This window comes from Paroedura picta, chromosome 10, assembly GCF_049243985.1.
Source record: "Paroedura picta isolate Pp20150507F chromosome 10, Ppicta_v3.0, whole genome shotgun sequence".
Lineage (NCBI taxonomy): Eukaryota > Metazoa > Chordata > Lepidosauria > Squamata > Gekkonidae > Paroedura > Paroedura picta.
The window spans coordinates 53246020-53263128 of NC_135378.1; the positions used below are offsets into that span (position 1 = coordinate 53246020).

At 43.3% G+C, this 17109-nt stretch overlaps 1 protein-coding gene across 5 annotated transcripts in view; it reads right to left on the reverse strand.

Annotated features, from left to right (window-relative positions):
- Window positions 1-5917: 5917 nt before the first annotated feature.
- Window positions 5918-17109, reverse strand: part of SMAD1 (SMAD family member 1) — a 42423-nt gene continuing 31231 nt past the window's right edge. For all 5 annotated transcript variants that reach the window (XM_077300188.1, XM_077300184.1, XM_077300187.1 and 2 more), the window contains 4 exons: window positions 16409-16525; window positions 11058-11279; window positions 8581-8837; window positions 5918-7151 (listed from right to left, as the gene is read on the reverse strand). In XM_077300188.1, the coding sequence (XP_077156303.1) occupies window positions 7008-7151; window positions 8581-8837; window positions 11058-11279; window positions 16409-16525 (740 nt within the window). In that variant the 3' untranslated portion in view covers window positions 5918-7007. The remainder of the gene's footprint in view (window positions 7152-8580; window positions 8838-11057; window positions 11280-16408; window positions 16526-17109) is intronic.

The following is a 17109-nucleotide window of genomic DNA, read 5'->3' on the forward strand; positions in this document are numbered from 1 at the left end:
GACACTCCACTGAGGTTGTGGTGGAGACTCCCCAGACTCCCCAGACTCCTCCCTCCCAGTCTCCTAGGGTCTGTAAGATAGTTCACAGCCATGTGTGTCTCCAGATCAGCCTTTCTCAACTTTTTGACCATTGAGAAACCCCTGAAACATTCTTCAGGCTTTGAGAAACCCCAGAAGAGGTGCAATGTTGCAGAATATGGTTGGAAGCATAGCTGTGTTTACGCCCACTCAAACCAACTCCTCTTTCCACCCCCACCAGGCCTATCATTGGCCATTTGGAGGGGGGAGGTCAAATATGGCCATATCACCCAATAAATGTTTAACATTTAAAAAAAAATATACACAAAATTAATTAACTCCCACCTGTTTGGGAAATGCTTCCAGGGCCATCAAGAAACCCCAGAGTTTCACGTAACCCTGGTTGAGGAAGCCTGCTCCAGATGGATAAAGGGGGTTGTGGCAAAACAGCAGAGCACAAGTGTTGCTATCAGGTGAGAAGTTTAACCCTCAGATTGTCCAATAGAGTAGCGATCCCCAACCTGTGGGCGGCGGACCACATTTGGTCCTTCGACTAATTGGAGGTGGGCCCCAAAGGACGCCTCCCCCCCCCCGGCCCTTTACAACACACTTCGGATGTCATTGTATCCCATCACTCCCAGATGGGACTATCTTGTTGCAGAGAAACAAGCTCAGGGTTCCCATTGATTTGTCATTGTCATGAGTTAAAATTTCCATGAAAATAAAATGTTCCTTATGTTCATTGTTGTGGCGTGTCTGTATCTTATTTTGAAGGGATGTTTAAACATTACCATAGTGATCAGAGAGCGTTAGGGCAGTGGTTGAGAGTAAACTACCCCCCCCCCCACGGGCCTCAGTAAAAGACGTTGAGTGGTCACCGGCGTTGAGTGGTCCCCGGTGATAAAAAGGTTGGGGACCACTGCAATAGAGGATGTCAAGCATTACCTGTCAACACTGGGAGTTTTGTGTTTGGAGTTCCCAACCATTTAAAAAAACTTAATTTTCAGACACATGGGGGAACAAATAAAATTGGGAATATGACACAGAGAGCAGGGGATTTTTAAGGATGTCTGAGTTTTATCCATTGGAGCAAACAGCCACTCCCCGTATCCATGGCAGTTCAAAAGAATGGCATAAGGGGTAGGCTTAAACCCCCTTTCTCTGTACAACATAGTCCTGATCCACATTAGGCTCCTGTATACCTGAAAATTAAGTTGAAAAAAAGGTGGACGTTCCACACATAGAACTTCCAACATATGTCTAGTGAGGGCTTTGGGTAATTGTTAGGAAAATGTTTTTTTCTGTCCAAGACCCTAAAGAGCTGCTGTCAAGGTTGATGTACCAAAGATCTGATTTTGATTCAGCCTCGAATGTATTTATTCCATGTGCTGTCTATATAGTGTACAGCAGATATGTAGAGATTTTTATTGCACATTTACTTTCTTGTGAAATCAAACCATAGATGAGCATAAGACGCCTCAGATTTCTATCCACCTAGGGTTGTCAGGTCCCCCCTGGCCAGTAGCGTGAAAGGGGGGGGGGAAGGGGAGGGTTACCAGATCCAAGATGGAAAATTCCTAGAGTTTGAGGGATGGAGCTTGGGGAGGACATGGACCTCGGTGGAGTACAATGTTACTGAGTACACCCTGCCAAAGCATCCATTTCCTCCAAGGGAATCTGTATTCTGGAGATAACCCGTAATTCCAGGGGATCCCCAGGCCCCACCTGGAGGCTGGCATCCATATACACACATGAAATATTCTGCATAACCTGCCGTGCCTTTATACAGGTACCTGTTGAATATGGATTCAATAACAAAACCAGCTCCATGTAGTCAGTACTATAAAAACTTGCTCAGGCAATGCCCCTTCACCTCACACTGAAACTGCTTACCATCCAGTATTAGAAGGGGCAGGCCTCCAGCTATGTGTAACATGCCTCCCAGCCAAATCACCTTTGCAATAGCAAGAAAATTAGCCTATATTAGTCTGCTTGTGAGCTGTATTTTTTCAGGTTTTCCTTTCCAAAGTAACCTCCCCTTTTTTGTAATGCGAAATCTGAATTTCAAAGAATTTTAAATCAAATTGTGTCATGAGCTGCACTCTCCAAAGTGTGGGTGGGGAATCTCATCATGCTGCTCATGTAGACAGAAGTAAAATGCAGAGCACACACAGTTGCCTTTTGTCTGAGGACACACTGGGAAGAGGACAAAAATCTGATGATACTAAAACAATAATTTAGCCTGTGGAACAATTCAATATTTATTAGTTTGTTTTTGTTATACAGGAATGGAAAGAAATTACTGTTCTCACACCTGTGATTCCTGTTTTGTTGTGTACGGTTAAAAAAACATTGCCCTTGAAAACCCATATTCATCTCCACTTTTTCTGATGCCTGCAGGTTTTAGTAGCAGCTTTGTTGAGTAGCTTTTCTTGATCAAATAACCTATTTCAGCTTGTCAGCATTCAGCAGAAATGTCTATTTGATTGAAATAATTTATTTGCAGTGTTAGCTTGTTTTCCTGCCGATAGTGTGTTGTGTAACACTCTTGCTGTCAGAAATGAAAAAGTGTTTTCCCGCTTTTGAACTCTTGTTTTATCTTTTGTATATTGTGTGTGTATCACACAGAGAGATTTGGCAAGTTCTCAGAAGTCTCTTGGTTACTTTACCTATGCTGATTTCAGCAATCTTATTTTGAACTCAGGGTTGTTCAAAGCCACCGACTGAGCCAAGCCCAGGACAAACCACACGAAAATAGTGCTCCATAAAACATGTTACCACCAAATTGAATTGTTTCAGGATACTGTGAGAGCTACTGCCAATGGTTTAAAGAAAAATCAGCTGCATTCAAGAGGAACAGGTCTACCTCTTAAGGATCAGTAGTTAGATAAAAATAACGAGTAGGATTGCCAGGTCTGCTGCCACTGGCAGGCAGTGGGCAAGGTTGCCAGCATCAGATTGGGAAACGCCTGGATATTTGGGGTGGAGCCTGGGGAGGAGGATCACCTCACTGGAGTACAATACCATAGAGTCTGTTTTCTCCAGAAGAACTGATGTCTGTAGTCTGGAAATGAGCTATAATTCTGGGGACCCCCAGGTGCCACCTGAAGGCTGACATCCCTAGGCAGGAATAAGCATAGTCCTCACAACAGAGGCAAGAAAGCATCAGGGTCCCCCAAGGGCCTGTATTAGGACTAAAAGGTAAAGGTATCCCCTGTGCAAGCACTGGGTCATGTCTGACCCTTGGGGTGATGCCCTCTAGCATTTTCATGGCAGACTCAATACAGGGTGGCCTTGCCAGTGCCTTCCCCAGTCATTACAGTTTTACCCCTCAGCAAGAATGGAAGGTTGAGTTAACCTTGAGCCAGCTGCTGGGATCGAACTCACAACCTCATGGACAGACAGCTTCAGACAGCATTTCTTCCGCTTACCACTCTGCGCCACAAGAGGCTAGGACTAGTACTGCTTATATCCTGTGGCCATTTCCTTATTTATATCCAGGTGTGATGGCAATTGCGAATGACCCTGCATAGGACAATGAAAACTCAAGTAGACTACAGAGAGCTCCAGAAAGATCTCTAGAAACTGGGCAAACAGCCTAGCAAAAGACAGTCTATTGATAAAAGGGTTATTAAACTAATGTCATATGGTAGGTAGTTCAGTGAAAGTGTTTGGTCAGCACACAGCAGTGATGAAATAAGCAAATTCCTTTATAGGAATGATTAAAAAAGGCATTGAAAACATTACTGGCAGTATCATGTTTTCATGTAACTACAGTGCAGCTGTTTTCAGAACAATATGCATAATTCTGGTCTCCTTCATAAAAGCAAATTACAATAAGGCTAGAAAAGGTACACAGAAAGGATAGCCACATTTATCTGTTGGTTGGAACACCTTGCTTACCATGAAAAGTTACAGAATTTGAAACTTTTGGTTTAGGGAAAAAAAGGATTTAATTGGATATATGATAGAAGTTCATAAAATTATGCATAGTGTATAACTCATATAAACCCAGATCCCAAGGCAGCTGTTGAGAAGGTAGATCGGTGTCTGGAGGCCATATGTTAGGATGGATGTGGGCTAACAAACTGAAACTCAATCCTGACAAAACAAAGGTGCTACGGCATGTGGGAAGGTCTGACTTGATGCATTTCTTGTTCTGGATTGGATTGTATTCCACATAAAGCCTTGGGGGCTGCTGGACCTCAGCCTCCTTTTTGCAGCTCTGGGTGGTAGGTCAAGCTGCAGCTCATCCTGGGCCAGACAAATCTTACCACTATAATGTATACCCTGATAACATCTAGATTAATGTGCTTTATCTGACCTTGAAAACTGCCCAGGCTACAGCTGGCACTGGATACTGCAACCAGAATGTTGACTGGAATAGGTCCTCAGGGACCGTTATCACTCCAGTCTTATTCCATCTTCTCTAGCTCCCAATTGGTTTCTAGGACCAGTTCAATACAGCTCGGGGTCAGCACACCAGGGAAGGGCCATGCCTCAGTGTATGAGCATCTGCTTGACATACAGGTTTCCAGTTCAATCACCACTATCTCCAGTTACAGATGAGATACACATGAAATACCACCACCTGAGACCCTGGAGAGTCACTGCCGGTCAGAATAGCCAATAGTTTTGTGGCAACGTGTAGTGGAAGGACCCACCTTCTCAACATGACTCTACCCAATTACTCCTGCCATCTTTGGAGGCCCCGCTTTAGGTGGCCCTACCAGCTGAAGCTGAATGAGTAACAACCTCAAGAACGGCCTTCTTGGTTGTCCCCAGGGAGATTTGTCCCTCCTCCTGTTGTCTTCTGCCAATGGATGAAGACTGTTTTTGATGCTCTCTCCTTAATTCTTATTAGCTCTCTTCCCTGTTTTTTTTTGTTTACTTTAATGTATATCTCCACACACACTTGAATGCTTTTCATTGTCTTAGATGTTTTAACATTTGCTGTCTTAGACCCTGAGCTGAGTGGGAAGCTAATATAGAAATGTTTTAAATTAAAAAGTCATTCTTCACAAGGAATACAAAACACACACCAAGAAGTTCTGAGAATCTGATGTATTCCTATAGGGATGTGTATCTGCCAGATGCTTTGAGATATACATTTAAAATAGTACCATCAACTCCAGCCAACCCTGAGCTATTGCATCAATTTGATTTACCAAGATGATTGTATTCTTATAAAAGGGAACCATGTGCAAATGAACGAAGAGCACACTTCCCTTCACTGTTCTGAGAGCAGATAGTTCCTAAACATATAATTTATAGCAGGTACCTTGGGGTCACAGAGCTACAAGCTTTTCTATACCATGTGCTAGACATAATGTGATTTGGGAAAAAGAACACAAGTAATAGTGTTGGATACGTTTAGTGTTCCATTTTCCAATAACCTCATCAATATTAGATAGACAGAGCACCTGAGGTTTTTAAGGGGAAAAGACAGCATCTGGCATTGTTATCTTCCATTCTGATGAAGATTTCACATTAATTGTGACTGAATAAGGACCAGGTCCTTAAGGTAGCCACGAATAAATGGCTTTAAAAGGGTGTTAGACTCATAGAGGGTAGGTTCATGAATGACAATGACAACAAGCAACTTCTACTAACCTCTAGCGATGGGGACCACATACAGACCCCTGAATATTATTGCTAGGAAGCAATATAAGGGAAGGTCTCGGCCTCCATGCCCCATTTATTGGCCTTCCAGAGCAACTGATTAGCCATGTGTGAAACAGTAGGCTGGGCAAGATGATCCAGCAAGGTTATTCTTATGTACCTTGTTAGAAAATTTCTCCATCCCTTAGAAACTGTTACCAAAAACCCATACTGTGGGCCAACAAATATTTTACATCTTCTTGCAAAATCTGGCTGGCAAGCAATTCACAAGAGACAGTTTTAATCAAAGTAAGCAATATGTTTATTTGAACTTCCAGTAGAGATGAACCACTAAGTTTTGGAATAAAAAAATACTGAAAAAGTACTACAGCTTGAATGAATATAAAACATTAGCAGAAAGAAAACAATTAAAATGGTAAAAAAAATTAGCCTTTAAGTCTGAAACACTTGAATAGGTTTTTTTTTAAGTCCTCCCAGCATGTGCCAACATCTGCTAAGCTGGCAAAACACAAAGCTCTTACAAAATGAAACAGCTACTTCTGTTATGCAAACTGCATGAGGCTGCCCGATCCCAAAAGGCTGTACAGCTTGTCTTGAAATATACAGACCTTGCGGTACATGACAAAGATTTATTTACTCGACCCTGACCTAAGAAGCTGTGCATGGGCAGAAATAGATCAGTCAGTAAGGTGAAGCCACTATAAAAATGAAATGCACACAGCAAAGACTTGGACTTGTTTAACAAGCTATGCTTACAGTATTATTCTACCGGTCCTTGTCAGCTCCCCTGCCCACCCGCCTCCCTCAACTATCTACCTACTTTCTTTAGGCTAGCCCATCTCTAACTTCCAAATACACTGTACATACATGTAGCAAAGAGCATACCTAAAAATTCTTGCAGCAGTATGGTCAGTACACAATTTCAGAAAATTACACAGAAGTCTTAAATCTTTCTGAGAACAGCAAGTATTACCTAAACCAGTGAGTGTCAAATAGTGTAGAAAGCTTGTTAGAAAAGAGTAACCTTGTACTCATTCTAGAACACATACACACATTGTCACAGATGTCCACCCTGAAGAGGAATCATTGTGTGCACACATATGAGCTTGAGAACAGTGCCTAGATTACATTGACTTGGTCATCCCTAACTATTACACGCCGCCCTGCAAGAGAATTATTACTATGTAAACTAAAAATCTTGATACCAACAACTTATTATTGGCATTTTTTTTCCAGATCTAACAGTTGGTCACAGAAGTCAAGTATGATAAAGGCTGCTGCCAGTTTTGTACATGTGTCTGACTCATACATCCTTCAAGTACATGCAAGGCTCAACAGTTTCCAGAGTGTAGCTGCTCAGAATCCTTTTAAGACACAGAAGAGATTGGGTTATGAGGAGAGCCCATTTGGGTAAGGACTTTATCCAACCACTGAAGGGGGCCATGCAAATGTATCTCAATCCAGCAGGGTGTGCTTGTGACATCTTGCCGGTGATATTCCGCTCCCCAACCCTAAAAGACAGAGAAGACCACATTTGATTTAATTATTTCTAGCCTGCTTTCACCCCCCAGCCTCATATCACTGTCGGCCCAAAGCAGCTTGAAAAGAACACCCACACCCACATCATCAAAAGACAAAACCACCCCAGAGCAGACTCCAGCTGTTGTTAGTGAAAAAGTTTTTTTATAAAAGCACCACCTTGCAGGCTTTACTAAAAGCAGCAAGGTTGGCAGTGTTCCTGATTTGCAGGGCAGGTCATGGCATCTCACCACAGGTGCCTAATTTCCTGTATAAATGTAAAGGCAATTGCAAGTCGATCAAAATTTAGACAAATTTAGAAAATTTAATGCTTGGAGATGGCAACCTCCATTATCTATGGCCAAGTAAAATCCAGATCACACTACGGCAATATGCTCTCTGCAAGGCTATCTTGGAAGACCTTCTTAGGAATGACAACTGGGTTAGAACATGGCAGCAAGATTAAGCAACTGGAAGATCGTGCTTCAGCGTATAATCTGCCACTTTCGCTTTCCAGTTCATTTCCAGGTAAAATTTGCTGCAGCAGCAAGAGTGCTCAAGCAGTGGCATATCTGGCCTGTTTGGCACCTCTGCTGGGAATTTTTTTCTAACACCCCCTACTCTTTTTTTTTTAAACTGCTGACGGCAGAGCCTAATGCTAAAAAGAAGGAGCTGCTGAAGTGTCACCCCCACTCCGGCCTCTGGGAATGCAAAGATTGTGGCAGAGGTGGAACCGGGTGCTTGGCCTTGCTCGGCCATGGGGACAGAAGATGGTTGGCTGGAGGCTGGTGGTGGGGCCATTACTGGGTCACACTTGCTTGGTGCATTGCCTCCTCAATGGCACACCCCATCAAGTGGCACCCAAGACATGTATCTTGGGTGCCACTTGATGGTCTCTACCCTAAATGCATCACCTAATCCAAAGATCACAACGAGGTTTTCTGATATCTTCCTAACACCAAGTCTTTCAGCAATGTTGCTAATAGGCGCAGTTTCTGCTGCTTATCCTCTCTCCCTGTTCATCTGTCTTTAACAAAGACAATGGACCACCGTTAAAACTGTGTAAGCTTCTTGGATGTCAATTATCTTGCTTTGTGAACCACCTAGGAATTTTTATATGACCATTTCAAGTCTGTACATACAATAGTGGGTAGAAAGGTTGAGTATAAACTCCCCATTCAAATTGTTCTTTGATCAATAAAGCCAATTAAAAAACATGGAATTCAGAGTCCCTTTTCTGGGATAGACATTTAGGGGCCCCTAGTTCATTTTTCAGGAAGTTCCTTTCCCTGAATGTTTCCAATGAGTCACTTCTATGGTTCGTAACCCACTCCAAGGCATACCAGTGGAAAGGCCAGAAATGCAGCACAGCCACTCATTTGTTCCATAGCTCAGGAGGGCATCTGCATGAAGAAGTCTCACCTTTACAAAGCTCATACGAATAGTGCACATCTTTGTGAGTTCATACACTGTTTCAAAGCCATGATTCACGGATTGAGCCAGAAGCTGAGCAAACTCTTGATTGTTGAAGATTTTCAAACTGCAGCCACTTGGAATTTTACAAACTGTAGTTGGGTGGAAGCCATGGTGGTAGTTGCAGTTTCGACTTTGCACAAAAATACTACTGTCGCTAAGGCACTCGGCATAAACTTCTCCACCAACATAATACAGGTGAACTCCTACAGGAGATGGAAGATTTGTTAGTCTAATAATGAAGTGAGGTAGCTTGTGGGGATGGGAAGAAACAGAGTTCAAATCAGCAACTTCCTGTGGCCAAACATCCTGTGCAATATACCAAGGAGGAAAGTTCATCTTCCTTGCAGTGATGGGTAAACCCCATAATTGCTGAACTAATCAGGAGGAGGAGGAAATGTACAAATTACTTCTTGAACAGGTCACATGAATCAGTCATGTACAAGCTACAGTTTAGATACTTAACATAGCATTAGACTTCAAGAATTTTCATTGTTAAAATAATTTATCTTTTGGGGGAAGCAAATGTTACTGCACCCGATGTCCACCTGTGGAAGCCAATAAGGTAGGAGTCCCATCTGCACAAATCTCATTAGTTTATCTGACCAAAATACTACTGGGCAGGGCTGAGGCAAACACATACAGAGCAACCTCCTTCAGTAGCCCAATTTCTAATTTCTGCCTTAAATTTTCTGAGGTAGTACTGAAGAATGTGCTTGGAATAGTTAAATGAGTGCCACATTTCTTCCAAGAATCAGAATGACACAATACACAATAAAACTATTAAAATAAAGTTGTGTTTGAACAAGGAAATTGAATATACTGCTTATCTAAATGCCATATGCATTACATGGTGCTACCAACTGACCTAAGCAAGGGAAATATACATTTTTCTAATGGCTGCCATCTATCATGAATGATTTCTGTCAAGAAATAAAATTAGTCCACAGTACAGAACAGATCTCAAATCATGGGCATCTAGCAGTTCATATTCATGTGAGAAATTGGAGTTCTACTAGATACACATTCTGCGTACTGAAAGAGTTTAGTGTCTTGAAAGCACTATCTGTAGTGCTATCAGAAAGGAGAACCGTTTTTCTCAGTGAAAATTTCTATCATAACCTGTAAACAAGTGTTCTTCCTTGCTCATACCTGGCTTCTAAAAATAAAATTGTTCTACAGGGTGATACTGATTTTAAAACGGAATTAGCGAGTTTAACTTTTGAACACCAGGATATTTGGTTTGGAAAGATAGGGGCCATACCTTTCACCCATCTCCATAAAGTGAGGAAAATAAATCATCCTCAAAGCCAGACAATTGCCAGCAACTTACATTGTTAAGATAGGAGCCAGCACATCATAGTTCTGGCAATTCAGATGGCCTTAATGGAACTAAAACAATTCTGCAGGACTTGCAAAAGGGAGCTCTTCCGCCAGGCATTTGGTTGAGGTTGACCGGAACTAACAACATCCACTTTCCTCCTGAGCTTCCTTCCCATAAATCCATACGCCTGAACTGACCAACCAGGAGTCTGTTAGACCAGTGGTCCGCAACCTTTCCCAGGCTGCGGACCAGCAGCGGCAGGGAGGGCGATCGCCCGGCCACGCGTGTGCAGCCGGGTCGGGCATGCGCGTTAGCACCATGCGTGGCTGCAAACGCACATGCGCGGCACTCCAGCACATGCGCGGGAGTGCCGCACATGCACGTTTGCAGCCGCACACGGCGCAAACTCGCATGCGCAGCCCAGCACAGCCCTGCGGAGGCAGGGAGCCGCGGCCCAGTCCCAGGGCCTTCGTGCCCCGGTGGTTGGGGACCACCGTGTTAGACTGTTATTCTGCTAGAACATTATCCTTTCTGTTTATTGCTACTATTCTTATTGACTTAGCTACTGAGTATTATGTATTGTTATTGTTCCTCGATGTTTCATGTGACGCATGCCCTAAGCCTCAAGGGAGGGGGGTATATAAATGTAATAAATAATAAATCCAGATTTCAGTATTTTAAACAAATTTGAGATTACATGAATAGCAGTTTCCAGTTGTAAGTAAGGCAATGGGAATGTCCAACTTCCCTCCTTCACAATAAGAAATTGGGGGAGGGGAGGCTTCCTGCCATTTCCCAAGCTACATTCATATTACTGTAATTATGTTGAGGCCAATAATTAATTTAACCCCAATTGATCTATAGTCCACTTCCTGAATTATAAGTGAGTTCTTTCAAGAATACTTTTAAGATACTACTCAGAAGCTTCATAGCAAGCCATTCTCTTAACTAGTAGCCTAGTACTTGGCCGCTATAAACAGCAATTTCTTGCAAAAGGCAGACTGAGTAGCTTGTTTCTCAATAAATGCAATGAACTGGTAATAAATCCAACCTACACCCCCCTGCACCCTCCCCATTCAAATATAAACGAAACCAACAGTACCTTTGCCAATATGCCTTCTGGTGTTCTCAATAGTAGAATTCCGGTTAACATTAGAAAGCAGCCCCAGGCAAAACCTGTTCTTGTTGTTGGAAGGATCAGTGAAGCCATCTACCAGCACACTTGTGGAAGAGGCATGAAATGCTTCTCCAACACGATTATTGAGCTCATAGTAGACAATAGAGCACCAGTGTTTTGGCTCTTCATAAGCCACTGCCTGAACATCTGCAAAGGAGGAAACACAGAACCAGTGACAATAGAATTAATGAGTTCCTGAGCTTTAAAGCCATTGTTTATTTATTTATTTTCCATGTGTAGGTTTTGGCTTCAGATCAATGAAGGAGAAAAAACTGGCTATGCAGCTGCTAATTAGAAGCCATTCTCCCACAACGCCCTTTTATACTGCATGTTTGAGCCTCCTCGGATGAATCCAGCCAAGGCCCTGGAAGCCAGGAGAACAGAAAGAGGGGTGGGTGATGCCTAAGCAAACCATGTCCAGATTTTCCATACTTGGCTGATTAAACAGATCCACCAAAAATAATGTAACTGGTAACCTCGTCTCCCTGCAGCCCACCATTATCCCCCAAATGCTCCTTCTGTGGGGGTTAAGGGAATTCAGGAATGCCACAGAAAAACAAAAAGGATGGGGAAATCAATGAAAACTGTCCCCTCTCTCTATAGAAGGGTAATTTTGCAAGTGGAAGAACTTAAGACCTCATTCCATTGTTTAATGGATACATTGTTCTAGCAACGACCGCCTACAATACTTTTATAGAGGTGCTCTGCTTGTCTAAACCTTTTTACCATTGAGAAGCCCCTAAAACATTCTTTGGGCTCTGAGAACCACCAGAAGTGATGTCAGAAGGCCACACCTTCCTGCCACACCCCTGGAAGTCACATGTCACCAGAAGTGACATCAGCCAAACACTCCCACCAGATGTGACATCACCAGGCCAGCAAGGATTTGTTTGGCCAAGGCCCCTTTCCTTCCTACCCCTTCCAGGCCCATCGGGAGGGGGAGGTAGGTCAACATGACCATATATGGTTATATCATTGGAAATTTTAAACATATTTAAATATATACAAAAAATTAATTAACTCCCACCTAATCTGAAAAACCCTTTCAGGACCATCAGGAAACGCCAGGGTTTCATAAAACCTTGGTTGAAAAAGCCTGGATCATCAAGCTGAACTAACAGCAACCAGCTGCATTCCTGGGCAAACACCAAGATAGGCATGATACTAATTTATAACTGAATAGGCTACAGCAAAATAATTGTTAAACTTCTCCTCTATCAAAATTCCTGTAGCAATGAATTTCACACCTTTTTCCTGTTAGTTCTGAATCTGTTCGCTGAGAAAGTGATAGCTATGTAAGTTCTATCACTTCTGGAAGGCACCCATTCAATTTAGGGGCTACCCCTTCCACTTTCAGGAAGCCAGAGGCATATAACATGGAGTCTGCAAAAAGCAAGCATTCAGAAATGGGAAAGAATTATAACCAAAAAGAGGAATGAAACATTTTTTCTATTGAAGTTCCCCCCCCCCTCAAACTAGGGTATCAATTATGTTATGAGAGTGGTCCTAAACTTGGAGTGAGGTATTATTGAAAGAGATCTTATTTTTAAATGGGGGTTTAAGGTGGTCATGAGTAGAAGCATGGCATGACCTCAACATGAATTCCCCTAGATTAGCGATCCCCAACCTGTGGGCTACGGACCACACGTGGTCCTTCGACTAATTGGAGGTGGGCCCCAAAGGACACCTTCTCCCCACCCCTGGCCCTTTACTTCATCCCCCCCCCCGGCCCTTTACAACACACTTAAGAGTGTCATTGTCTCCCATCACTCCCAGATGGGACTATCTCGTTGCAGAGAAACAAGCTCAGGGTTCCCACTGATTTGTCATTGTCATGAGTTAAAATTTCCATGAAAATAAAACATTCCTTATGTTCATTGTTGTGGCGTGTCTGTATCTTATTTTGAAGGGATGTTTAAACATTACCATAGCGATCAGAGAGCGTTAGGGCAGTGGTTGAGAGTAGAGGAGTAAATTACCCCCCCCCCCCACCGGGCCTCAGTAAAAGGCGTTGAGTGGTCCCCGGTGATAAAAAGGTTGGGGACCACTGCCCTAGATGACTACAGAGGTATTTTCATTAATGGTTTCTATTTATTTAAATGGGACCTCAAATGTTGCAAAACAAGAACATCAAGCAAACAATGTTCTTTGAAGACAGCCAGCAGTTTCTCATCTGACCAGACATCCATTTTGAACCCCAGCTGTATTTCCTCAGCAAACCCACCAACAAGACATACAGTTTGAGAGAGGACCTTCAATGTGTAGCTTAAAACCAAAAAGCCCCCAGTGTGTCATTTTAGGTCTCTGAAGACAATGCATTTTCTATCCTCAGCTCCTTGTATCACTCTGTGTTTGCTGTAAAGCCCAGTAAAGGTATGATTTGCAAACTGACATAGCCCTTCAAAGCTGCACTTTTGATTTGTACCAACCTGTGTACACTAGAAATGCCCCACCCTGTGCTGCCCTCTCTAAATCTTTTGATTAAACTCAAAGAGCAGCACTCCTAAGCAGCGAGGTCAAAAGGAATGGACAGGAACATCCTATCTGAGACTGTCTTAAGGTCACAGGATGGTTCCAGAGCCAGCATGATGCAGTGACTGCAGTGGTAGATCTGGGTGGATAACCAGGTTTGAACCCACATCCTGTCATAGAAACTTGTAGGGTGAACTTGGGCCAGTTACCTGCTCTCAGCCTAACCCCCCTCATGGAGTTGCTGTTGCAAGGATAAAACGGAAAGGAGAGGACAAACAATATCGTAATCCACTTTTGGGTCCCCATTTGCGAGAAGAGTGGGCTACTAATGATTAAAAACAAGTTAACTGAAGACAGAATTTCTGTATTCCCGCCTTAATAAGCTAGAGGATCTCTCACTCTATTGCACGGAATGAATGGCTAAACATCCCTCCACTCCTGAATGATGTTATTTCCAGGCTTAGAAGATGCTTCTGCCTTCTGCATTCTGTAAATTGGTTTCTTCTAAGAGCACTACCTCTCTTTCCCATAACTGTGCCTATACAGGCCAACCAAAAATGAACAGGGATTAAAACAAAAGACGGCAATAAGAATTTACTTATACAATCCAGTACAAAGAAGAAACTGCAACTCATGACAAGTCATTAGCCACAGGAAACTGATTAAGGATTAGATGGCCATCCACATCGAGTTGAGGAGGGAGCAAAAAAACAAAACAAAACACAATCCACTCAGTCCAGTCCACCGATTCTCAGCAATATGCCAAGAAGTGCTGATGCAAAGAAGCCACAGCATTTCTTTAATCCTTTCAAGTCACTGTAAGGCAGCCTGTAATTGTTAGTTAGTGGGTGCCCTCTTCACACCAAGATGCCAGTCACTATTAAAGCTACAACTCTGCCCCAGTTCTCAAACTCAGGAAGAAATCCTGCCAGCTGGCCATTCCTGCAGAGTGAAATCATCTCTCTCACACACACACAGATCTCGTACAAACTTCCTCACATTTGCCTTAAGTCATGCCGAGCAGGTGCGTTTTGTCTCTCCATTCCCGGCAGGAGCCAACAATAGGAGTTACCCAACTTCACTGACAGGATGCAGCTTGTTAAGTCAAATCTCTTAAGACTAACAAATCTCCACAAAGAACAAGCCTCTTAAAGGTCTGCAGCAGAGCATTTGAGCCTGCACCAACTCCCAGCGCCCTTCCTCAGCATGAACTGCAGCAGACCTCGGGGTGGTGGGGGTGGTGGTGGCTATTAAACAAAGGATGTGACCGTACATAACAGGTAGAGAGGTAGGGCAGAAAAATGAGCTCACCAAATTAAGGGAAACAGGTGTGGGTAAACAATATGAATGTAAGGAAATCAACATGCGTTAGTCTTTTTAAGAAAGAGACATGGTTTTAAACTAAGGAGAGGGAAAGAAGAATTAGATATTCAAAAGAGTTATCAGATCCAGATGGAACTTCTGTCATGTTTAATGTTACGTGTTCACTGTTGCAGAGAGATTGGCAAATCATTACAAATTTAAGAGTAACACAAGATGGAGGACAGCATTAAATGCAAACTTCCCCACACATCAATTGGTTGTATCCAGAAGAATCCCTAAACAGTGATGCATTAAGGGAAGCCATTTTCTTTTAGATCGAGGAACACACCTACGCAACGTAGAACTTCCAGAGAAAGACATACACTGTTTCACAAACAAATGACATGCAGGAATTTGCAGAGATAAGCATAAACTTGGATAAATTTGCTTTCTGCTTTCATCAGCTCCAGCAAACAGATCAGCAAAGCCACCAAAATACGCTGTTTATCAACTGCAATCTTGGTTCAAAAAAAGAACAGGTTACATTACAGAGGTTATGGTGTGGTTTTGTTTCGTCACATACTTTATTTATGTTTCAATTTATTAGTAGCCACTCTCAGAAACTTACAACACAGAGAAATACAGTATAAAATTATAATAAAAACCCAATTAATTAAGTCAGCAAAATCAAATACTCCACAAGTGGCGATCAAATCACTGCATCTCCCCCTCCCTCAATGGTAATGGCTTCAAAAACATGGAGCCACCTCCCCCCCCATCAGACCCCATGTATCAGCCGGATGAAAGATATATTGCCAGATATTATATCATGCATGAGAGGGGAAAGAGGGGAACCCAAAAGATGTTCCAGCCCTAGCCTCCACCAAATGCCTGGTGGAAGAGCTCCAGGACCAACTGTGACAGCTCTGTCAAGGTCCTAAGCTCATCTGGGAGCTCATTCCACCAGGTGGGGGCCAGGACCAAACAGGTCCTGGCTCTGATTAAGGCCAGGCACATTTCATGCAGGCCAGGAATCACCAGCCTATTAGTGCCCGTAATGCGGAGAGCTCTATGAGGGGGATAAGGAGATAGGCAGTCCCTCAGGTATGCAGGGCCCAGACCATGAAGGGCCTTGAGGGTCAGTACCAAAACCTTCAACTTGATTCAGAACACCACTGGTAACCAATGCAGCTGCCTCAGCACTCGCTGAATGTAGGCCAAGATGTTCCAGTGAGGATCCAAGCAGCTGCATTCAGCACAAGTTGTAACTTCCAGGTCAAGGCCAAAGGACAAATGCAGTTCAACAACAGCTAAGTCACCTAAGTGGCCGCATATCTAAGCCTTTTGAATGTGTGAGGTCCGAAGCAGGAAACCTGCTGAATGCCAGCAACTAAATCCCTGATTTGTTCTGTTGGTACAATTTTTAAAATCTCCACTGAAATGATGCCATTTAATACCATGCAAGAAATATGACCAATTCCTATCAGATTGAACAATCTTACCTCCTCTGTTTACATCTGGAGGAATTGAAGGTGCCATCATATTGGTGTCCATTGGCTGTGGACCATCCTGTGTCATCTGATCTTCCGGAGGCAGGTAAGCAGGAGGGGGTGTATCAGCTGAGAATGTACATAGAGAAGTGACTTCACCTTTTGCTTTGTAAATTAACATTCAATGAAATGGTGAATTGGATTAATCTATTCAGTCGTGACCATCAAGTCATTCTTGCCCTCTTGAATGTTTTTCTAAATTGGGACAAACAGAGCCAGGATGCCTTCCTGAACCAAGACACTGCTGCCCAATTGTTATGGAAGACAATCTTCTTCCTCATGTCCTCAGATTCAGTTTCTGGGACTTCCTGAATAAACGTACTATTCTACAATGCGACAGGAACTGCAAGAGGAAAGAAGTGTCTCTCCCCCATCCCTTCAAGTTATGATCCAGCAACCATTGTTCCCCCTGTCCCAGCATATATAACTGGCATTTCTTTATGTTTTCAGAAGCAGCCTCTTGATCTTAGTCCACCCTACCATGGCCTTCTTAAAGCATAGATAGGACAAAAGTGGTTTAAGACAGGGGTCATTAACCCCCGGTTTGCGGCCCGGAGCTGGGCCACAAAGGCCACGGTACCGGGTCGCCGGTAGCCGCGCCTGCCTCCCCCCGTCCGCAGCGAGAAGGAAGGGAAGAGGCAGGCGCAGCCACC